At 48.8% G+C, this 24,847-nt stretch overlaps 1 protein-coding gene across 10 annotated transcripts in view; it reads right to left on the bottom strand.

Annotated features, from left to right (window-relative positions):
• Positions 1-104: 104 nt before the first annotated feature.
• Positions 105-24,847, bottom strand: part of UIMC1 (ubiquitin interaction motif containing 1) — a 39,195-nt gene continuing 14,452 nt past the window's right edge. For 4 of the 10 annotated variants that reach the window (XM_049829302.1, XM_049829303.1, XM_049829299.1 and 1 more), the window contains 10 exons: positions 22,354-22,478; positions 20,856-22,010; positions 17,238-17,317; positions 14,591-14,679; positions 13,591-13,670; positions 10,125-10,284; positions 4,588-4,666; positions 2,930-3,050; positions 1,071-1,134; positions 105-612 (listed from right to left, as the gene is read on the bottom strand). In XM_049829302.1, the coding sequence (XP_049685259.1) occupies positions 359-612; positions 1,071-1,134; positions 2,930-3,050; positions 4,588-4,666; positions 10,125-10,284; positions 13,591-13,670; positions 14,591-14,679; positions 17,238-17,317; positions 20,856-22,010; positions 22,354-22,478 (2,207 nt within the window). In that variant the 3' untranslated portion in view covers positions 105-358. Of the gene's footprint in view, positions 613-1,070; positions 1,135-2,929; positions 3,051-4,579; positions 4,667-5,492; positions 5,690-6,597; positions 7,140-10,124; positions 10,285-13,590; positions 13,671-14,590; positions 14,680-17,237; positions 17,318-20,855; positions 22,011-22,353; positions 22,479-24,847 lie in introns of those variants that run through there. The other 6 variants (XM_049829304.1, XM_049829305.1, XR_007509676.1 and 3 more) reach the window with 6 other exon arrangements.

Here is a 24,847-nt window from a genome sequence, read left to right as displayed (position 1 = left end):
TTCCCCCCGAGAGCCCAAGGGCAGGCCCGGGGCAGTGTGATTTTGGACCTCCTCTCCTCCCTCTGGTGCCTCCCTTTCCCCAGAGAAAGACGGCACAGCTCCTCTGTATTGCTGCAGTTTCATAAAAACATACATAAATATATTTCCATTTCTTTAACAGAGAGCAAAGCTGCACAGGCACCTATAAAACACACAGTCACTTCTCCACCCGGCGCTCCCTGCACAGGTCGTAGAAAACATATAAAAGGGGGAGGGGGGTTAGAAAGAACAAGGCTGCAGGTGAAGCAGGGGTACAGTGCCGCGCAGACCCTCGCCAGAGTGCAGGGAGCTGATGGGGGGACCTGCTGGACCCCTGGCTTCAGAACTTGCGCCTTCTCCGGCGGCAGCCTTTGGTCGACTGCTGGCTGCCCAAGTGAAGAGCCACATGTGGCTCCGAGTCCACCATGCAGTCCGTGGCTTCTGAGGAGATGCTGGGTTCTGCAGGGGAGACGCCGAAAGGAAGGTGCCGAAGGGAGCTGTAGCTGCCTGTCACCGGCTCCCTGGCTCTGGCTGAAAGTGTGGGAGGGGACTGCTGGTCTCCTACTCCAGTGAGGGGGGTCCCCGCATCAGCACCTGCAACAAGAGCACACGTCAGCCCTGCCTGGCCACCCTCCAGAGTGAGCCATGGGCAAGGGGAGGAGGGTGCTGCTGAGAGCATTTCTCCCCATCTCCTCCTGTCCTTGGATCCATGGAGGGAAGCATTGGTGTGCAGGCAGGGACAGCAGCGTGTCTGTCCCCCCCCAGAAAGCTGGGCAACTCTTGGTGCAATGGCTCAGAGCACACCCCTACCCCTGCAAGGGCTCTGGGTGCTGGCACAGGTCCACTGAGCACAGGCAGGGATGTGTGCAGCCAGCTGGGGCGTGCCAACAGCCAGCTAAGCCCACAGCCTCCTGCTCTACTCAAGAACAGACCCCTTCTTCAGGGGGAATTGGCCATCCCAGCACAACCTAGGCCAAGCCAGGACTGTAAGGGGAGAGCTGGGAAAGGGCAGCCCTGACCCAGCCAGGCAGGCACAGAAAGCAGCTTCCCACCTGCAGACTTGCTCTCCGAGAGCTCCAGCATCCTGAGGAGTCCCCTCTCCTGCCTTCCAACGTCCTGCCAAGGAGAGGAGAACCACTGTCACAGTGCTGCTGTCAGGAGACCCCATAGCCAGGGTGGCCCTGTGGCCACACGTTCCCTCATCCCACTGGGTCAGGCTGGGCGCAAGAGGGAACACTGCATTTCCAAGAGCCTCCAGCTGAGCATGGCCAGCTGCCAACGGGAAGGGCAATGCCCTCTGCCCAGCCTGACTGGTGCCCAAGCAGAGGCAGCTGAGAGAAGTTAATCAAGCAGATCCCAGTAAAGAGGGAGGCCACGGTGCAGGAAGCCACCCCCAAGGCCAGCCAGTGAGCACGGGGCTGTGACAGAGAAATGACATCCCCCAGCACTGTGCCTCCGAGGGCAGGCTCCATCCGGCTCTGTCTGAAGGTACAGGGGGCTTGGTGCTGGAGACAAGGGCCTTTTTCCAGAGCACAGCCAGATGAGGAACACACATCTTGTGTCCCCTCTCAGCTCCCGGGAAGATGCAGCCATGTTGGTCACCCAGGCTAAGGGAAGACCACTTAGCCTGGCTGCTTTGAGCTTTTCTGGCCCAGCAAAGTCTCCTCTGCTGGCTGCTTCCTACCCCCAGAACTGCTCTAGAAGGCACTGGCATCCCAGCTGCAGAATGGAGCTGCAAAGCACCCCAAAACAGACCGTGGCAGGAACCCGCAAGCCCAAGAGTGCCACTAGGAAGCTTTGCAACGGGCCAGCCCATGCCTAATTAGGCATGACCTGCTCCCCTGGTGAGCTGCCACTTGAGCTGCCACCTCCGGACAAGGCAGGGCCAGAGGAAACACAAAGCCTTGCAGAGCCATCCCAAAGAGCCACCTGGTGCCAGCACCTTTCCCCCATGCCCTGTGTCTGTGCCTGCGTGCAGGACCCTGCACGCCAGCTGGCTGTGGGGCACAGGGACAGAGTCAAACAGTTCCCACGGAGCCAGTCACATGCAGGAGCAGCCGTACCCTGCAGTACTCTGAACCACGCAGCACTTGGCTGTATCCCAGCCAAAATCATCAACCAGAAATCTCATCATTTGCATCTGAATCCCCAAGGGCTGAGGCCTGTGATGGATTTAAGGGATTATACGAAACTAAGACATCATGTTGCATCTTCATGCTGAGAATCACATTTCTGAACGCAGGCAAAGCTGCAGCACTAGGGCTTTGCCTGCAGGAACCAGCAGGAAGGCCTGGGAGGACCCTCTCTGTGCTCCCCCAGGACTGCCACAAGCAGGAAGAAGTACCATGGGGGCAAACACCTGGCGACCTGACTGTGAGCCAGCTGCTACCCACACTCCTGCCTCCCACCTCCTCTAGCAAGATGCATCCCCCACACCCAGCACACCACCACACTCGCTCCCCCACATTTCTCCTGGGATGCTGCGGTTTGCTCCCAGCACTGAGCAGTTCTCTCTGCTCCAGCTCTGAAGCCCTCCCATGGGAAAGGGCTTGTGGAGAGAGTCAGATGCACTTGTCACCCTGATACTACCCCTCCACTCCATCTATATTCAGCCGAGGAAGCCTGCAGGACTGAGGCACGCTGTCTGGCAGTGGGACAGCCCTGGCTGCCTGCCTGCTGGAGAGGTTACTGGCAGCTCTGCTGGATTAGCTCACCTCTGGGACTGGTCCATGCTCTTGCAGAGCGTCGTGGGAAGGAGGGCAACGAGTTCTCTGGCCATGGCGGCCCACAGGGACAGGCAATCCTACACCAGGTCAGCTCATCCCGTCAACCAGGGCAACAGCTCCTGCTGCCAACCCAGCCCCAAACCCAGCGCAAAGCAAAGGAGATGGTCTGCAGGGTTGCCCCTCACCTTGGCACTTCGCAGCCTCCTGGTTCCCTGAGCTTGCCTAGCAGCCTGAAGGCAGCTGTCCACGTGCCTCTGATACTGCAGCAGTGGCACCAGTGACTTACAGAGGTAGCACTTCTCACACCTGCCAGGCAGCAAAGGACAGAGCACTGCATTAGGATTTGCCCTGCACTGGGCTCCCAGCCACCAGCAGTGACTTTCCTCCTCCAGGCCATGCCACGGAGAAGACATGTCACCAGATCGGGTCTCGCTCAGTGGGGTCAGGCGGGCACCAATCGCAAAGACTGAGTGATTATCAGTTTTTCCCGCCTGTTCCTCTGTATCCTGCTGCTGCAGCAGCGGGATGATAATCAAATCTGCTCATCTAACTATCTCAAACACCACTGATTTCTCCCCAGACATAAAGCACCCTGTCAAAATCCACAGAAATGAAGTGCGAGGGCTTTGCAAAGGGGAGCTGAATTCTGCCTGAAAAGCAAACCAAGTGTGTTAAATCAGAGAGACATTTTACCAGGGCTGGATGAACTTGTCTGACTAGTAAATCAAGTCTTTCTCTGCACTGTCTCCATTTTACATCATGCCATATCGGGAAAGGAATGCAGAGCACGCGCTCCTGCTGGGGGCCTGGCACAGTGTGTTCCTCAAACCCCCTCATTTGTGTAGAAGATGCCCAGGCTCACACAGGACAACTAAGCATGCTTGGAAAGAAAATTATCTTGGGTGAAAGGAGATGAAGGTCAGGCATGGATTTACACAGCTACACTTGCTTCCACACCAGCTCTTGTCAGGGACTGAACCATGCAGAAGAGGGCACCGGTTCTTCAGGAGGGGAGCATCCACCCGGGGAGCTATTCAGGAATGAACCATCTCCAAGAAGAGACGAGCCCCCAGGGACCAGCCCCAACAGCACTGTGTTCAGTTTGATAAGCAGTACTCGCCTAGTAAAACTCACCCCAGGCTCTAAAATGCTGTATGGAGAGACCCCATCAAGCAAAACTCTGCAGTACTTTTCCCGTATTTTCTTTCCAGTCAGTGCTGATTACCCAGATAATGTGTCTAAACAGAAGCTGTCCTCTCTATAATTAGCCTAATTCCATTAGTGATGTTGCCATCCACTGTTTGTAACAGCAAAATTGCTTCCATAGCAGGGATTTTACTGTCAGATCCTCTCTTATGATGCTTTGTGTGGGTGGCAGGAGGAGGGGCTGCATGGGAAGAGATTAAACAAAGCCACTGCTATTCTGAAAGTCTAATTTAATTAAGAATATCACTACAGGTGCCATGTTGACAACCTCCCTGTCCTAGCCTCTTCTTTTCCCAGGGTTACCAACCTCAAATCTCCCATTAAAAACTGGCTGAGTTAGCACCATTTTAGCTACAGCTCCCCCCACAGCAGCCAGAGACCACGCATCCCTGACCCGCCATGGATTGGACTGAAAGGAAATTAGTGCAAAAATAAACAATCTGAGAACAGCAAATTCCTCTTGCTTCAGTTTAAACATAGCCAGCACTACAACAAAAGGCACCGAGGGAAGGCAATTTCTTAGGGAAACACTGCTATAAGGCCAACAGCCAGCATTTATAGAGGAGTAAAGACATCCACAGGCAAGCTAGAATGGAAGCACAGAAACAGTCTTGGAAGAGCAAGCATACCTACTTACTTGTCAATGTCTAAGGATGTTGAGCCGCTTTCACCACTGGCAGCTTTACTTCTTGCTTCTCTCTGACGCCGGGTGAGCACTGGAGAAAAAAAACAGAAAAGGTTACCTGCCATCCACCCTAAAAGCATCCCTACACCATGTCCAAATGCAACAAATTTCAATTGCTTCCATTCAAGGCTGCAGCAGAAGTGATGGTAGAGGCAAAGAAATACTAGACTGGGATGGGCATGGTCTTCTTTCCTCCAGAAGAGGTAGCTGGCCAATTCTTTCTTCTGGGGCCATACTGAAGAAGTTACCTTCCCTGGAGTCGGAGACCAGCTAGTCATTTCATACTGTAACTTGTCTTCTGCCAGAAACAGCTGGATCAACAATACGTAGTTTACAGTGATTTTAAAGCCAACATGCAGCAGCGCAACAGCCTGGGAGAAGAGTTACACAGCTGCTCCAGCAGCACAGCACTACTCCCTGCCAAACTAAGCACCCATGCCTACTGCAGGGGAGGGAGTGTGGTAACCGTGAGCTTGGGAGGAAGGAGAGCTGAGGCGGGGGCTGTGCAGAAGCACCAGCCCTTCTGCAGATATGGTAGGAAGGGCAAGCCTTGCTGGCGAGGGATACAGCTCATGCTGGAAAGGGAAGGTTACAACAATTAGCCTACACTCGCTGCTTTTTCCACTGCCCATGTGAATGAGGGGTGATCTGTACTATTGTCCACATACAGCTCTGTGGGGCCTCTGGATGAAGATATCTACCAGGGCTAAGCATCAGTGGTGCTGCTCTCCAGCGGCAGCAGAGAAGGGCCAGCTCCGACACACGTGGGTAGCTAGTGAGATCCTGGCTGACCAGCACGCTGATGACGGGTCCAACAATTTCTGTTCCTTCAGCAAGCCCAAGCAGCACTTCCAAACCTGCTCTCCAGGCATCTGCAGGGAACACATCGGAGCGCTGTCTCTTTCAGTCAAATTCCTCTCAGCGTATTCCTGTTGACATGCCACCAGCAAAGATCCTCAGGGAGCATATCAGATAGCTTAGCTTGCTTCACCAGGGACATTCAAGACTCCAGCTCCAAAACACATGTCACAGTAAGCACTCTTGAGCAAGCTGGCTAAAGGGACAATGCAGGGAGCTATTTTACAGCCCGGTAACATTGCCTCCCATACTCTCATTAGGAGAAAGGTCCGAATCCAAAGTATAGGCATGACAAACCTGTTATTGTTGGCACATTATATGCGATAAAGAAAGGGGGACACAAATTTTGTACAGAACAAAGGGAATCCTTCAGTTTTAGCAAAACCCCATTTCCAGAGTGTTAGGCAACCCCAATATCTATCCATTAGGCTGATACAACACAGCCTTTTCCTTAGTAACGATCACTGATCTGCAGCCACAACCAGCAAATGCACTGTGAGATGCTCAAGAGCTGTTGGGGCTGACAGGAGACACCCATGCTGAAGAAACAAGCTTGAACGTTTCCTAGGATGTGGGTATCGTCTCGTAGGCGATGACTGATACCAACAGCTCATTTCTCACAGGCACTGAAGCAGACGTCTCTCTTTAACTTAGCCTGGCCCAGATTCGAAGTGGCAGCCTGACTAAGAGGACTGATAGCCACGGCTGCCCCCCTGGCCATCCAGCCTCCCAACAACCCAACTAACATGTGCGTTTGACAGCATGGTGAAAGCTGCTCTCCAAATCAGTGTGCACTTGTTAATATTCCTTTAACACCATCTCAGAAGCCTCATGCACCAGCTCAGGTGTTAATCAGTGCTATTTTCTTCCAAAAGCAGTGAACACATCTGGCATAATGGGCCCATTAGAGATGTCTGGGACCAGCTCTGTAGCTGCCCAGGGGAAGACCCCCAGCTGTGCTGCTGGAAGCAGAGGCACAGGAGAGAGAACAGGGCCAGCTGGTGAGGCATGACCCCTGCCAAAACACACCAGCCACCCACAAGAAGGGGGTACAGAATTTGGGAAAACATTTGCGGTAGGGAAAATCCCCACCGCAGTGCTGACCCGCTGCGTGACAGGAGCCTTGTAACTCTCCCAGATGCAATGCTCTTTGCTGGGTCAGACACGCTCTGTAGCCTGAGAACAACCATTTCCCTGGCTCGGCATTTCTTCTGGTTGACAAGTCATCCTTGGTCTGCTTGGCTCCAGCTCACACCCTGGGGAAGAAGAGCAAATTCTCCCCAACACAGCCCCGCTATCAGCACGTCCACCGCAGGCACCTTCTGGAACTGCTAGGTCAGGTCAGCACGTGAAGCTGAGAGGCCATAGTAACCAAGCTCCTCACCTTACTGCACAACCCACCTGCAGTTCGACCCACCAGCTTCCTCGTCATCCTTACTACCAACCGTACCACTTTTTGTGCAGGATCCTGTTAGTGGCAGGCTCGCCAGCATCTTGTCCTTTCTCAGAAGTGATGACGCTTTCCTCTGCACCCATTCTGTTACTCTTTCTGCTGTATCAGTGCCACTTCTATTGATGTCAGGAGCTTTTTAACAGCACCAGTGCTGCTGCTGAAGACAGACAGCTGCATCAGGTTGCATTTGAGGCTTTGTGAGGAAGGGATATACCAAATCCTCATCTTCCTGGGCTCACTTGGGAATTGAGAGGTTGGGAGCATATAGATGGATGGCAAGAAGAACAGACTGAGACCAGCAGATTCCTGCATTGGCAGCAGCAACAGGCCTTGGATGCGGTGTCTCCAGAAGAGAGTCCCTCTCACACAAGCGAGCCCTTCAGCTGAGCGCATGAAGAAAGAGAGAGCTGGCATAGCACTTCCACAGCTCCACTCTTCACTTGGAATTAATACCAGTCACTGAGCTGGAAACCCAGGACCTGAACCTTCCCCAGCCTAGTATAGTAGCTAACACAACAGCAGGCTCTTCTTTTTTTATTTACTCAGACCACAGGAAAATGGAAATTCATGATCAGATTTTCATACTGCCCAGGTATGTGGTAGTCTGGGCATCCAGCCAGGGCAACCATGTACGTACGTAGAAGAAGTAACTCATCTTGCCCAGCTAACTCATTTGAAAACCTGTCCTTAAATATCAGCAAGACTGAGCTGGCCTCCTGATACATAATACTGAAAGACTTTGGTGCATGATTAGAAGAGGGAAGAAGAGAAGTAAAACCAGCAAGAACCCATCCTTTTGTAATTTTAAAATGAAAAACACTGACAGCTATAGTCTGCAGGACTGCATAATCTGCAATTCTAGAGACATCAGGAGTAAATCCAATTAATAAGTCCAAAGACAGACCAGGAACCCCTGACCCAGCGCACCAAAGGAAAACTGAAGCCATCTTTTCTTAACAGATCAGGACATGGATTAGAGGGCAGAACTTTGATTCTCTCTCGCACAAGGCTGTTGCTGTGCTCTCGAGGAAGCCAGCAGCCAGCCAAGAGCACACAGTGCTGCAGCAGTAGAGAACAGCTGCTGGACCCACAGAGGAGCTGGCATTTGTTCCACCTCTTTTTTCTCCCCATGCATTAGCTTTACCTATGGATTTTGTGCTAGTGATGGATGCCAAGGTAACAGCCCTGGAAACAGAGTCCTTTTGTACCCGCACAGCTGTGCTAGGTTACTGTCTGGCCTCTGCTCAGAGCTAAACATCATCCCTTCCTATTCGACCCAAATCCCACTGACCAGCCCATCAGCTGAGACCTCTCCGGGTGACTGCTGCCTTTGCACAGCCACTGGGAACCAGAATGAGGTGCCCTGCAAGCCAGAGCCCCAGCAGCAGGCAGGATTCTGCCCCATGTTACGTGCTGCTGCAAGTCCAGGAAGCCCATGGTCCTGCAAAGAGTCCTGGTGCAAACAACACAGGCATCACAGACTGTTACGGCTAATAAAGCCTGGTCTCTACAGGGAAAATACTAGAATAACTGGCAATATAAAACCCAAATTATTGTGATTTTGTCCCAAAACCATTGCTCTGCTTAGAGCCATTATTGTAGACCAAAATCCCTTTTATTCCAGGCTAGTTTTCTTACAGGGGGATTGTTCTGAACAAGCCAGAACAGCAGAGTAGCAATTCCAAAATAACTACCCTTACAAACATCCCCAAGGAGACCAGTCTGGAAGCAGAGTGGAGAGGCCAGCCTTGAACTCCGTCCTGCTGAAAGCCAACACCAAAGGAAAGAATAAATTCCCTCACACTGCTGAAGAATTCAAAGCCTTTTCCTGATCACAGTCAGGATTCCCCAGGATCAATGGATATACTCACAGTCCAGCCACACCAGGGACCCAATTACCACAGGGCCAAAGACATTCTTGCTAAAAGGCATACTAAAAATTCCGCTCCATTTTGTAGCACAGATAAGACCTTTATCAGTGTTGAGGATGGGAGAGGAACTGTGATAATTTGCAATTTGCCTGAGCTGAACGCTTCACATTAGTAGCTCGTTTGTGCCTGCAGAGAGAACTCCCCACCAAAATGAAGCACCAAGCAGTATCAGCTGCTACTCTGGCTCCTATTATCTTGACAGGACCCATGTCATATCCCCAAAGATTTAGTATAACAGGAACCTTGTATTTTAAAACTGTATCAACTCTGCATTAAGATTACATGGTGAAACTTCCTCCTGCTAGAGGAACGCAGAAGTTACAGTTCTTGTACTAGCTCTGATTTGCTCAAATTGCTTAAACATCATAGATTTAGGTTGCATTTAATAACCCAGTATGTAACTGAAAATTATATATTCACAACCTGAAAAGTTAATCTTATTACAAGCTACTACTTTGATACTACCTGACATTGTGCTAACACAGACTTTACATTTCAAGCAGCAGCTAAAACATAACTTATTCAATATGTTGATAACCAACCGGTATATTTGTTCACTTAAGCTCCACAAAGGTTGGCTATGGAAAACTGATATGGAGAAGACTGCAAAGAGGATTAATATAGGCATTCTAACTGTGCTTCTATGGCTCACTCTTCACATGAAGGAGAAAAATCCAAACTCCCAGATCGATAGCCATCATTTTGCCATTTTAGAGGAACAAGAGGGAAACTTTTCTGCAATCCCTTGCAGCTGAACAAGCCATTTTTGCAAATACAAATGTCAGACTCATTGCAGAGTGCAGGCCGTACTTGGAGCGGTACAGAACATTCTCCCTTCTCGAGAGCCCTGAAGGACGCGTGGCTCAGGAGTCTGCCATTTTCTACCACTGGCAGATTCTCTGCAGGTCCTCAACAAAACACACAACAAACACGTCTTACGAGCACTGCTTGAAACACCTAGAGCTAGATCCTAGGGTAATATTCACACACTTTCCAAGGGACTAATAATGCGATTAATTACAAAGTCGATCAGAGAGAAGATGTCTCGATGCTGGAAATACAGGAACCTCCGATAACACTCTCCTGCCCAGCTTGGAGACAGAACAAGGCAGAGCGAACAAACCTTCCTACATGCCACGCCACGCACCAAAACCCCAAGACGGACAAGACTGCAGCACCTGATCACAAGTAACAGGACAAGGCTATGAGCACAAAGAGCAAACACACAGAAGCAGCACTTGGCAGACCTGGACCGTCCTCCTCTCCCACGATGCCGTTGCAGTACATGGCATGCAGCTCGATCTCCGTAGCTGGAAAGCCTTGATCACACAACGGGCACGACACATGGTCAGCAGCTGTAGGACTGCGCTCAGACACAGTCCTGCCAGCATCTTCATCTCCACCAGCCTAAGGAAGAAGAAGAAAAAATTAGCCAGACAGTTAATTGTGCCGTTTCTCTTTTTTTTGCTAGGTGCAGAGCTCTGTGCTGTCTGGTAGCTACTCACCCTCCCACAGACTCAGTTTTTCTTGGAAAGTTTTATTCTCCCTTCATCACATACTGGTCAGAAATAACATCACTGGCTGAGTAAACTGTGCAGCACTAATAACTAATTCTTCTTCCAAAGGCAACATGTCCTTCTGAATCATGGTGAAACCTCCCTGCACAGCCATGCACACCATTTGAGGCAAACACCACCTGTACTACCACGGAAAAATGGCGAAGCTTCCATTAATCAAGAAAGCTCAGAAGCGAAACTGATGGAAAATTCATGGGGCAAAGCAAGAGTTCAACACCTGACTTGTGCTCATCAGTTTCTGGACATGATCCACACTACACAGGCGGCACTGTCTGGGAACACAGCTTCCCCCAGGATGAAAGGAGGCTGCTGTGCTCTTAGGGAGTCTGGAGAGATCACTGGGAAGCTCCTCCTCTCTAGAGGAGGTGGCTGAAGCAGTCATCAGAGGGGACACAGATCAAGGAGAGAGGCAATACCATTAAAAATCCATGTCACACAAATTACTAGCAGTGGCTTTTCGCCAGGGCAAAATGTCACAGCCCATGTTTGTTCTCCAGATGCCATTAACACTTACTGATACTCTCTTTCTGCATTGGTTACACAGCTGCAAAGGGGCACCGCTACCCACCCGTGGAGATATAGCCTGCTCCCTACCCTACTGATGTTCCCAAGACACAGCAGACTGCTGCCATCTCACTCATAACTAGATCTCCGCCTAGTCAGGCTTGCTACAAGATTTCTCCACATTTAAGAAAGAACCTTTCCCTCCCTGCAATGATTAAAAAAAGGTATTTAAATATTAACCATGAAGAAGAAACCTATAGGAAAATAACATAGGAGAGTATTTTGTTCTTAGGGCTAAGCAGTGACATGTAGACAGTATGCAGCAAAACTGCTGTCTGCTTCCTTCCAATGGTATAGTTTCAGGGAAGCAGTAATTAAGGTCAGCCAAGATGCTCAGTGCCACTGGAGTGCTTTGTCATATTACTCAGTTTATTACTTGCTTTTCCAAATGAGGGTCTGATCCTGATTTTTATGTCCTAAAGGGAAGGAGGGTGCTTTGTTGACTCAGAGGAGCTCTGCAAAAAATTGCAGGGCTGGGCCTTAAACTGAGAATCCGACTCACAAAACACATTTCTCCCAGACACCGGCTGAAAGGCTATGGCACCGATCCCCAGGAACACCTCTCTCATTTCCAGGGAGGCTCTCTGCCCTGGATTTCTGCGGAGGAGTTGCCATAAGAGTTCCTCCAGCCAAACACAGGCTGTTGAAGTACACCACTTACAGCATTAGCACTCGTACCCCGCTCTCACATCTCAGTGTCACTACATCTTGTGAAGTCCTCACCGTGGGGCGTCACATAGAAGAGCCGTAAAAAACAAGATGTGTCAAATATGAATGATCAGATCAACCCGCATTATCCTAGTCAGACAACACACATAAAAAATATGATGGGAAAAGCAGCAGGCACTGCTCCTTCTAGCTACCATTTTTAAAGCAATCTTAGATCACCAATTCTGCACACCCTGCCCGCCTACATTCAGTGGTAAATTACTAATTTTAAATGGAAATGCAACAATTTGTAACAAAAGACACCACAGTCCCAAAACTGCTTGTACAAAATCTTGCTGTAACAGTCTAGAAAACCTCAGCTGCAGAACCAATCACCCCTGTCAGAGGCAGAGACTGTTGCCTCTCCTCTTTAGCAGAGGAAATTGCCTACAAGACATAGTACTTGCAGCCAACAGCCAGCCAAGAGCAATGCTAGAGGCTGAGCTCAACAACAAGACTCCTGTGTCCTGGCTCAGCATCTGCTAGGAAGAAGTCAGTCCCAGCGGTCTACGCTCACTTCATGCTAACTGCTGATGCACATGGAAGCTGTTTCTGCTGACTTCCTGGAGGGCTGCAGGCTCTGGACCAGTACCTGCTGCCAACGATAATGTTGTCAAAGAATCCCTAGGAAGCCCCACTGCACCGCTTCCAAACACTGTGCTGATCACCTTGTGCCATCTAGCAAAGGTGTGAGACCCAGGGCACCCTCTGCAAAGCACAAGGGACAAGACAGTGTCCTGGCCACTGCCAAACAGGTCATGAACATGCTTTGGTGGCTGTGGCTACCTGGCTCAGCACAGGACCACTGCCTCTCCCTGCTGCAGTCTCTAATTGTCTAAGCAGTGCTTTGAGATACCTGCAGAATGAAAGGCACACGAGAGCAGAAGCTGGTTTATTAAGAGGCCTGTGACAATGAGACACTGGAGCTGCAGACGCACTGTACAAGCTGCAGACTCCCAGAATGAGCTTTCCACAAATGAATCCTCTTGTCAAGAGCTGTACGATTCTGTATTCATGTACCCTGCCAGAGGAGTACTTGGCAACCCCTTTGATAACGCTCTCTAAATTAATAGACAAAGGGAGTTTTATCAGAAGCAGGAACTGAAGTCAGATGTCGGTACAGCGACAGCTGCAAAGCAATTGCTGCACAGGTGTGACAACATGGGGAAAGGAGCCACACAACAGTGCACATCTGCATCAGGAGGTAAGAGGATGGCCCTGCCACTGACTCACTATTGCTATTAACTATTACTGCACAGAAATCAAGATTCCTGGGCTCAGGTCACTCTGCTTGGACTGCAAACCACCACCAGTCCTCAACACTCTAAAGTAATCTTTATCCCAGCCCAGTCTCTGGGAGAACCTCTCCTCTCAGCTTCTTGGAGATTGTCTGTGGAGAACAAACACCAAAGTTCAGAGGACTGTAACAGGGAAAAGCATGTCACAACGCGAGTGACTGAGGTTTACCAGGACTCCCATCACAGCTCCTGGGGTCCCCCTGCATCACTGACCATCACAGCACTAAACCTCTGAGCGTGGGCAAGCAACAGCGCTGCTCTCCGCACTGATGGCATCCTCCAGCAGAGCACTGTGCATAGTAGAAAAGAACAAGCTGGAATTGATAAAAACTCTCCAGCTACAGGACCAAAAGGCTCAAAAGCAGCTGCACACAGCCCCCAGCCAAAAGGGACTAGAGTTATGATACAGTGAAGAAAAGTGAAGAGGGAAGTGTTTGTGAGGATCCCAACAGCAGAAGCCCAAGCTCCCAGCTACCCAAAGGCAAACACTAGCACAGCCCAGCTGAAGCAAGGTCTAGATGGCAGGACTGGAAACAGGACCCTTCCCCAACTCCAGGCTCTTTTACCTGCATAGGTGCATCTCTGCTGCCCAAGCAGAGCTCTTCTCTCTCCACCTCAATAGTTTCCAGTGGACTCGGCTGGGTCTCTACAGAAAAACACCACCATGTCAGCGCAGGTTTGCAGCCCCTAAACTATCTCCTCACTTGATGTAACATGGCCCATTTCTTAACAGTGTTTTCACAGCTTCAAAACATTTTTTAGATTTGCCACAAATGTTATCAGACAATGTGCAACAACACAGCCAGATGAGGGGTTAAAAGTCACAGCACAGTGGTGTGAGGACAAAGCCACCGCAGCTTTGCAGCTTCATGGGGAGTGAGACTAGACACAGGGACACTTGCTGGGATAGAGACAAAGCAAGAATAGAGCTCTTCCTTGCATTGAGACAAACGGAGCTCCTGTTCTGTGGTCTGCCTCGCAGTCGCACCTTCTTCAGACCTCCACGTCTTCCTTAGCAACAAAATATGCCTCCAAGCACCACCATGACCTCTCTCTCTCTCTACAGCTGCTCATGAGCAGGAGTGGTCTCTTCATTAATTTTCTCACTTAAAACTCTGGACTGGATAATCTCAAACATGGTAGGAGAGACCAAGGAAGAAAAACTCAGTTGTCCCAAACATGTTTAATTAATGTAAGACAAAAATTAATTCAGCTCTCATGCTTTACACATATCTTGAAACTGAAAAATCTGAAAACTTCTTGATTGCATTGAAGAGACCACTCCTGACACCTTGTTTTGAGTGATTGTTCCATATTGATGTACATCCTAGTGTCTCTTCAGCAGCAAGTCCCCAGCAATCTCTGGTCACAGAACTGTCTTAGAGGAAATGGGTCCAAAACCAGGGAATCAAACTAAATTACCTGCAGAATTTCAGCCCTGACAAACACAGCTGGGAAAGAAGTCTTATTTTGTTCAAATAACTTGAAAATTCTCTTTTTTTCTCTGAAGTTTATAAGTGTGCAACTTTCAGTGCAAAAGTCAGAACATTCTCAAGTGCCTCTTACCTGGGCAAACAGAGATCTCTTCTTCAGCAGAGTTTTCTGTGGCAGTATCTGGGCTCCTTTTACTGCCAAGTGGGGTCAACATGGAGACGCTGTTCAAAATATAAATATAACATAAATATCCAATTCAGTAGGTGACAGCCACACCCACCTGCCTCACGCAGTTCAGAACAGCAGACGATGCCATAATTTCCAAGCGGTCAATATCCGATAGCCAGAAATGACCAGGACAACAGTGAAATATGGGTGTAAAATGCTGTCCTAAGCAAAAACCCCAAAGAGAACATTTTTTCTTCTAGAAGCCCTTGACAAAAAGGCACGACAGGTCACTATCTCATGTCAGGGGAGCAAAAATACCTGCTCACAACTGTGGGACTCTCTTGATCCTTTCTACTCTTACAAGATTTGGGAGTTGGGCAGGTACCAGCACCATGCTTCTTTCTGTCTGAGGAAGGAAATCCTCAAGAGAGGAAAGACACAGACTTGCTTTATCCCGCATTACCCTCTCCCTCCTCACACTGCTAATTTTCTTCCTTATCACTGTGCACAGCAGCCAGAAGCAGCACGGATGCAACACAAGGCAAGGCTTCCCTGCAGCAAAGTCCTAACAGCATTACCACAGCGGTTCCTCTGAGCAGCACCAGGTACTGCTCCTCTCGTTTTGACCTTCGGATTCCTCCTTTTTTTTTCCTCCCCTACACTGCACAGTGTCTTTCCCAAACAGGCACGCATTGCCGAGTAAGTCTGGCACCCATGCTGACACGCTCCGCGCTTTGCGTGGCTTTCTGATTAGTCTGATCAAGTATGCAAGAACACACTTTAAAAACATGAATCCTCATACTGACAAATAGAAGATTTATTAAGCTCAACCACAGGCCTTAGAGAGGCGAGAACAGCCACTGTTGATTTATGATAAATACAAAATTCTGATAGGAAATCACAAGTGGCTTTTCTCTCTAAATAAAGCATCTCAAAGCATTTGTTATGAATCCAGGCTGAGCGTGTTTTACTCTGTGTCCAACATCAGGGCTCACTTCAAAAAAACTCACACAAAACAACTTGCTATGACATTTATAAAATGGGCTAATCAATTTGAAGTCAAACCACATTTCTTGCTACACCAACTATCTCCCAGTAACAAAGCCTATAATCATTTATTAAAACCCCAATCTAACATGCTCTGCACAAAGCATAAAGCAATCAGGCAGAGCGGCCCACAGAAAGCAAAGGAGCCTCTTCTCACTGCTGCCACTTCCTAAACTGCTTCACTACCTCCAGACAGCTCAGAGCTGTGTTTTCCTATTAAGCGCGGCTGAGGCCAGCCGGCCAGGGTGCCTGAGCCTTACCCGAGAGAGGACTGCACTTGGCAAACTACCAGGAGCCAGATGGCAACACTTAATGTGCACAAAACTGCGAAGACCGCAGCCATTTCTTGCCTTGCTGCAGATGTGCCAGCTGCTCAAGGAGGTACCGCAGCACCCAGGTGCATCCCAGCCCCTAGGGGGGCAGCCAGGAGCTCCTGGGCAGCTTGGGGAATGTCCCAAACTAACCCCATGAGCTACACCAAGCAAGAGAGGTCTCCCTCTTTTCATATTCAGCCCTGACCTCTTCTGCCTTAAGCAGGCAGGAGGCCAGCTCTGCAGAGTGCACACCTCGGTGCCTTCTATGCAAGCACACAAGCTCAGACCTCAGCTGTCACAGACTCATCAGCCTCAGCAGCAACAGCAGCCGCAGGTTCCTCCTGCTCCCCAAGGCGAGCTTTAAGCTTGTTAGCAAGGTGCAAGCAAGAGGGATTTTTCATACTCTGCATATTGATATTAACTGCTCAGGCCAAATGCTGTTAGATCAGAAGAAAGTTGGCAGTTTTGTTCCAAAGCACGTTTAAATTATAAACCCCAGCAAATTAAAAACATGACATTATCTGGCCTCTCTTGTAACTTGCTCCTTGAATCCTCTCCCATTTGCCCTTCTCCCACAGCCTTTGCTGCAGAGTTGCACCCACAGGAAGGAGAAGAAGAAAAAAAAAAAAAAAAAAAAGGAAAAGAGGAGTAAGCTTAAATCTGAAGAAAATCATGTTGACTTGTCCCACACCTGTCATCTGCTGAAGTGGCTTTTCTGGAGCACTGCACTCTATCTTTGGCTGATAGGCAGTGCCGTCTGGCTTCCCCCCTCCCTTCTTTCCTCTTCAGCACTAAGGCAAGAACATAAAAATACACACAGAAATCCAGTAAACCCTCCACCATGCTGCCTATGCGCCTTCCCAGACGGACCACGTGATGGAATCGCTATAACTCACCTTCAGCTCACCTACCCATCTCCACAGCTTTACTACAAGCCATGTCACATTGGCTTCAGAGGGCAAGGATCAAGTCCTCCTACTTGTACAAGGATGCACCTTGCACGTTTTATAAAGTAACAGAGCTCTTCTCCCCAGTTGTGTCCCACCTCTCTCCCACACTGCTCCAAAGCCATGTATTTCCAGGGATACCTAACAGCAGCAACTGCAGACAGCCTTTCCAGCAAGCCCTGCTGCCAGGCCATGCAGCAAGCCCTGGTGAGACTGCACCCCAAAATACTCCAGGGAGAGCAGAAGAGCCCACATCACCAGAGTGAGCCCGTGAGCCCCACACTCTGAAACCACCCTACTCACCTCTGTGCAACTTGCATGGGTTCCCCATCTTCATGCACATCCTCTGCAGGCAGCACCTGGGAGGCCTGGAAAGGAAAATTCTGGTATTATATAAAACAATGTACACAGCTAACCAGGATCTGCTGGGTCATCAGATTCTGTCCATGACACTGCACCCAGTCTGTTATGTATTTTTTTTCTGAAAATGGCTAAGTATCCATCCTGAACTAGCCAGCTTTTTCCCTCCATCACTCCTTTTGGTGTTTCAGCAGCTCCCTGCAATAATGCCTGGCAGCACTTTTTGTTACCTTGCTGACTAGACATGTTCCTGGACTGTCCATGCCCACTCATTCGTGTCAACCTTGTCCACCACCGTCCACAGCCTCTGCCTGTTCCTAGCATCTACCCTGATGTACTTGTAGGCAGCAACCATAGCTCTTCTCCATTTCCATTTGCGCTGAGCTAAACAACCCAAGGATTTTAGTGTCCCCTTGCACTTCCTCAAGCCCCCCAGCAGCCCTCATCTACTCCAGTTTAAAATCTATTTGCCTGAGCCAGGACGACCTGATCAAATGGTACAGCTGATGTTTGACCACGAGCAATACTGTTCTGAAATTTCTTACAGATAAGATGTGTTGCATTTTTCTTGACTGGGAAATCAGCTGTCCCATCAAAGAGAGGGAACAGATTAACCTGCACAATCTACAGCTGGTAAATCTGTGTGCATTTTATCCCATTTTTTATTTAGCTCTACGACTCCACTTATTCTTTCCTTTAAAATTTGTTCAAAAGCCTTATGCACTGCCAAGGTCAGGCTAACATGCCAGTCATTACCCAGATCCCTTTCTTCTTCTTCAGCCTAGACGTTACACTTGCCATTCTCTAATCAGGTAGAATTACAATGGTTTATTAACAGTCCTTGCTGTCAGGCCTGCGATTTCTCATGCTAGTTCTCAAAGAAATCCAAGGGGTTTTCCTGCCCCTTCCTCGAGTCTATTAAACTCTCTGAGTTTGATTTCTACCATAGCTTTCAGCTTTAGTCAGCTCCACTCCTGGATGGCTGATGTACTTCCATAGCAAGCCCCAAAACAAAGCCTCCAGTCAGATTTCCCTAAAGCGACTCCAACCCCTAAATATTCTGTTTCATCTATGCTGTTCTTTATTTCTTCACAGACTAACTCACCATTAACATAAAATACCACACCTCCTCCTTTGTTTTTATTTCTCTTTTTCTGAGCTGTGCATATCTCAGCAATGACTCTGACCTAGTCATGAATACTGGGCCATGTTTCTGTTTTTCCTAGTACATATGTTTTAAGGTATGGCACTAATTCAGGTCACCAGACTCCAACTCTCCAGAATTGGGTCTTTTCCCTCTGAATCTTTTAAAGACCAAGAATCGCCCAACCTTATTTGAAAGGCTATGAAAGAATTGATTCCATTAGCACTGAAGTTCGTTAGTGCAGGTTCACAGGCTATGACATCTCCTGACAACCACGATTTGCTCTGTGCAAACATTCCTTGGCTGCGGGTGGCAGTTGCAGCAGTTGGCCACTGCCAGGGTAGGTCTCTGCCCGCTCCGGGTGAGGGTTTCAAACCATGGGTACAGGCAGGCTCCCTCAAGCACATCGTTTGCACCTTCATTTCACTGGTACAACACACAGCACAAGGCTTTTTCAAGGACAGGTTTGAGTCCCCATGGATGGTTTCTAGCCTCGGCACAGCCTAAAATCTCCCACCAGCAAAGCAGCCCTGGTGGCACTGGGGGAGGCCCAGGGCAGTACAGGCAGCAGGGGTCTCCAAGCGATGCAGTACACCAGCGACACGACTGCTCCGGGCCCCTCCTTTGTCACTGCTGGTGGAATTGTATTTGATAGAAGGAAAAAAATGGAAACAAAGCACAAGCAAACATCAAACATATCGATCTTGCAAGTAAGTCACCTGCACTGGCCTCAGCGTGTGACTGCACAGAGAGGTGAGAAAAGGGAGCAACCTCTCAAGCTGGGTGTGATAAGGCAGATGGAAGGGCACGTAGAAATTATTTTCTCTCAAATAAATAAAAGATTGGCAAATTTTGGGCTAGGGTTGAAATTTTAAAGTCTGCTCCCCCTCTCCCTTCCTTATTTTTTCACCTTAAAAGTATCAGAAAGACTACATCCACATACATACTATGGCTCTTTGAGAGAGGTGTTGTGGTCAGGGTGAGTACATTACAAGTTCCCACTCAGCACCACTAAAACCTCTTTTCTCCCCAAGACTTAATTAGGTATTAGCGTTAAACAGATAATATAAAAAAAAATACCCCACAATTTTCAGTACTGATTAAAAGTTCACGCCCTTCCCAGCTGCTGTAGCTTTCCAAGGGCTTTAGCATACACCTCCATAGACCTGCAGTCACCCCAATCTTCCAGATTAATGACACCTCCATTTCCAAAGGAAAAGACACAGAAGAAAAAAAGCAGTTTGCCTTACGAACCCTTTCAGGTCTTTTGTATCTATCCTAAAGAAATGAAAAAGGGTGCAAGTCCATTTCTTTCCTCTGCAGGTCACCTCTAAGGCTTGTTTAAATCTGTATCTGCTAAACCCAAGCCAAAGCACTGTCATGAAAAGTCACATTTCAGCACAGGCTGCTCTGCTCTTTTTCTGCAACCAGAAAATGCAGACATGACGTTTTTCCTAAGTGTTCAATATTACAAGACAGAATATAAATATCACAAAACAAGTTAAGTATCTTTCTAACACCAGGGTAAATGATCAAATACACTTGAAAACAGGAACAACAGAGCAGAGGCTTCAGTCATAGAGAAGATAAAGTTATACAATGATCCGGGAGTGAAGTCATTATGAAAAATGAGGGTTGGAAAAGGCTGACACAAACCTAAAATACAGCAGTAATAAATACTTCATCTGACTAGCAATCTGTTTAAACTTAGCAGTGACAGAAAGCTGCCTTCCGCTCCAACAAGAGAGCCCTGATGGAGACAGAGGCTGACACCTAGCGTCTAGCAGACCCAACAAGCAAGCCGGAGAGAAGGTGCCCAACCACCAGAACAAGGACGATGAGCACTGCTGTGATGACAGATCACCCCAGGCAGGCAGAAGACGCCTGAAAGCATGCTGAACCTCTCCTGGCCACAACCACAGGACCACAAGCACTTGCAAGGGTGAAGCACGTACGGACGCAAACAAGCATGTAGGTGCAAAAAGAAGAGGCTGCACTGCAAGGACAAAAGCCACATTTCTGTCTACGAAGGAAAATGCAGAGCTCCACACACAGCCATGGGTTTATAAGCTGGCTTGCCACAGCTAGCAGTGGTCAGCATCATCTCTGTGCTCACTACCCTGACACACTGCCAGGCTACACCCTTTTGAGAAGGACAAGTCAGCTGGAAGTCTTTATTTCAGTGGTGCATTAATGGACGACTGCCAGGCTGCGTGAGGGCCCCTACCATTTGTGAGCAGGGTATTGGCCTGTATGCTTTTCCTGTCCCTTTCACAATAAGCTGTGTGGCTAGGGGAGGAAGTCCCTGAATTTAAGAGGAGCATTAAACAGCAGTGCCTGCTTTGCAGAAGGGACTGAACCCTAAATGGACAGAAGAGCAGGACCGCTCAACCTCTGCTCAGTGGCAAAACTCTTACCTGGCAGTAGCTGGTGGTCGGTTCATCATCAGAAGTGGAGTTCTTCTCTTCTTCCATGCTGTGCCCTGGACTCTCTGCCTCCCTCCTCTTTGAAGGGAGGAGCCAGGTGATGCTCTCGGACTCCTTCTGCCCATCTGCATCTCCATCTTCTGTATCATCAGCAACCCCATTCTCCCTGCTTATCTGCTCTCCTTTCCCAAGTTCATTTTGGCTCAAGGAAGAACTGGGCACAACTGGGTTTCCAAACTCCTTCTTATGCAATAGCTGCCTCTGAGCCTGCTTCAGGCTCTTCTGGTAAACCTCCAGCTGACACAAGATGACTTTGGTGTACTGGTTGGGGTCCACCCCTTTGGGGCAAAAGGGGATGCCCCAGTAATAATGCACTGTGTCTCTTGCCTCTTCCTGCTTGTGCTTCTCCTCTTCTGCATTCAGTATGCAAAGCTCAGGGGTACTGTCGGGCACCTCGTTCTGCTCTGCTTGCCCTGCAGAAACACAAACTTTGGCGGTGTGCCTGGGCTGTGAGGTGTGTTTGGTTCCTGCTCCTCCACCACTCCTCCTGGGGCTGCCACACTGTTCCGCGGTCCAGCTCTTCCAGAGCATTGCTGAACTCCCGGCACCAGCTTCTCCCGCAGAATGGCCAGTGCAGGGCAGGGACTGCTCTTTTGGTTCGTGGCTTGTTTCGGAAGAGCTGGAGGGGCTTGCAAACAGTCTCCGAGGTGTCAGTTGCCAGGAGTCTGAAGTCACCCTGCCAAAGGTGGGACTCAAAGAGATGAAGTCCTCTCCAAGAGTGCTGGGTAACATGTTACTAGAATCACTTTTTGCTGGTGAGGAAGGCTTTTCACTTGACCTTGTCACAGGCTGGCCCTTCCCCGGAGACACGATTATGCTAGATACTAGTGAGCTTTCAACGATTTCCTGGCTTAACCTCCTCAACACTACCAGGGGGCTCCGGGCGACATCCATCTGTCCATTCCCATCAGCTCTGGCGCTCTGTGAGTGGGAGCTGCACTTGGAGCGAGGGGTGTCAGGGCAAAGTGCCAGACCTCTCAGGATCTCAGAGCCTTCTTTCTCGGCAGGCTGGCTTTGGCCTCGCGCACCCAGTACTTCTGCAGACAACTGAGGGTTTGCATCAGAGGAGTTTGAGGGCTGACAGCTCTGAAAAACAAAAGGCTGATTCTCCAAGAGGTGTGTTCTTTATCCACTGAGCATACCAAGGGCTCCCCCAGCACACTGGCAGCTGTCACCTGAACTGCAGGACACCCCCCACCCTGACCAGAACTGTGTACCCCAACATAGGGGACAGCAGAGGTTAGAATTCATACATCCCTCCCACTAGGAATGGTACAAAACAACTACTCTGCGACTGCTGTAGTTCCAGCTTGTGCTGGAAATAGCTAGGCCCCCAGTAAAACCTTATTTTCTGCAGTATGGCAAAGCAAGGACAGAAAGCAACGTTGCTGAAGAACCCTAGCAAGCCTCTTCACAGAAGCACACTTACATTAAGGCTCTCAGCAATGGCCTTCCTCAAGAGCTCCTCCTCTTCCTCTTCCTGACAGTTCACTTGTCTGGCTTCTTGCTCACTCATTTTCAGGGCCAGTGCAAACTGTTCCTCTTCAGTCATCTCTACAGCAGAAGAAAAAGGATAATGTCAAGTCACAGCTGCAGGTGTATGTGAACACCCAACATATATCCAACATGTTGGGAGAAAGGTCCAAGGGTCCCACCTCCCCAGGAGGAATGCAGAGCAAAACATCTAAACCTCAGCTTTCCTGAAAAGGTGTCACCAAAACTGGAGCAGGCAACACTAAATGAAAAAGGTAACCCAAGCCAGGAACTTCAGTTAGGTTTTCTACAGCAATCTAAACTCTGACTCCCTGGGTATATTAACTGCAATGGGACATTTTATTTGCCCTCATCAAACACCACACTCTACAGCTGCAGAAAGCATGTTCAAGGAGAGAGCAAAAGGATAGACTTCCAAAGTGTGCTCATTTTTACATCGGATAGGCTCAGCAGCGAGGCAGAATAAAGAACACATCTTCTTTAATACAGGTTTTTAGTAGCCAAATAGCACATCTCACTGTCTTCTGCCACACAGATACCTGCAATACCACAGGAGACCTACCAGAGAGAAAAAGAGCTACATGTTGTTCACCCGGAGCTGCAGGTGGAAAGCTCTGTAGAGGATAATGTTACTTGCTCGGTGGTATTATGGAGGATCTTTCACATGCATGCATCCCCCTTCTGCTCACATCACCACTTCACTGCATCACTAAGTCAGTCACGCATGGGAAACAGTTTTCCTACAGTTGTAACTGCTACTTCAGCAGAAAATTTCTTCCTGAAATATTCCTCACTCAGAGCAAACCAGAAGCCGAGACTGGCTATTTAGAAGGAAAGCAGTTTGTTACTTTGGAAAATGCTTATTTACTTAGATACAATCCAATGCTTTCACTATGCTTAAAATGTACAATGCCTGCAGAACGAAGTGCAGCCTGGAAAACAACTCAACAGCACTCTCAGGAACTGAAAAATACATCTTCTCACTTGAAACAAATTGACAGATTTCCTTCAAAACCTGCTCCCTCCTTCAGGCAGAATCCTCTACGCGCCATCTCATGCATGAACCGAAAGGCTTGCTCTCTGATGGGCTAGAAGAGCTTTACAAGATGCAATTTGAACAGGAAGGCCGCCCAAGCACAAAACATGCCTTCACTGCAGCCAGTTTTGGAGACAGACATTTCCCTGGATAAAGATCCATTCAGAAGCTGCAGGCTCCCATTTTCTAACCCATCCTCTTCCTACCAGCTGCCACCAAAATACAGCAGTGCAGTCTCCCTTGAAGCAGCCTGGGATCGCACTGGTCTTAGCACAGCCTGTGCATCACGACACTACTGCATTGAGGTGCATCCACATAGCAGCAGGCTTGGCTTTGCTTTGCCCTTCCCCCAGCTCGTTGCTAATAGCAGGCTGGTTCTTCCCCCACCCAAGCAGGATTTGAAGCATTTTTGGACTGTTCTGATTACCAGCCATAGATTCCTTTACGTGTCCTACTAAATCAGCACTTAGCTTTAGGTTGGGGGTTTTTTGGTTTTTTGTTTTTGGGTTTTCTTAATTTCTTTAAAAATTAAGAAAGAGGTCGAAGTGAATGCAGACTGCAGTGCACTCGGGGCTCGTGGGGATCTTTTGTCCTTGTACAAAGTCACTCTATGATGTTACAGCCTAGAGGGACCAGGAAAAAAATAATGCATCTTTTAATGAAAAGCACACAACAGTCCAGTGTATGAAGAAGGCTCCCGTCCCCAAGAACAGCAATAATACGCAGCATTTCCACAATACAAACACCTCCCAATCATTCAGTAAGTGTGTGCTGATTTGTTTCCCTGCCCAAACCATCACAGCAATCAGGCCAGATCCTGCAAACTCTGACATGTGCAAGAACACCGGTGCACGTGATTAATGCTCCACAACACAGACTTTCCACGTGCTTAAATTAAAACGGGGGCCTGAGTGTTCACCAGTTCAGGCTATCAACATCCATGAAGCTTAATAAAAAGAAACATTTTTTTGGCGAGTTACTACTGTACATTTTGTTTTCTTCCCTCTCCCTGGCACAGCAATTTCCCCTCTGGGGACAGGGAATGTGCCAGACAAATGCTGCCTCTGGCAAAGAAACCAGCGACAAACAAGATGCACTTAGTGCACGTTCCAGTTGAGTAGGTGCTCTGGAGACAGGGAAATCTCGAGTTTAAATCCACCTGGCATCACAGTGGAGAGAGCAAAGAGCAGCTCTGCTCATGCCTTCCAGGAGACCTGACCTGCTTTAAGCTGAGCGGTCCAGAGCTGACAGTATTTTGTGCTCCACATCCGATCATTTCTCAGCACCGTGCGTTTTATTAAACTTGATGTTGATTGCACCAGTCATAATTTACGATGATTAGAAATCCAGAGTGTTGTGTTAGCCCCCTACCGATGTGTGCAAACAGACCTCT

The sequence above is a fragment of the Accipiter gentilis genome, chromosome 26 (genome assembly GCF_929443795.1).
Source record: "Accipiter gentilis chromosome 26, bAccGen1.1, whole genome shotgun sequence".
Taxonomy (NCBI): Eukaryota; Metazoa; Chordata; class Aves; order Accipitriformes; family Accipitridae; genus Astur; species Astur gentilis.
Note: the sequence above shows the minus strand (reverse complement) of the source record. Positions and strands in the feature narration are given on the sequence as shown.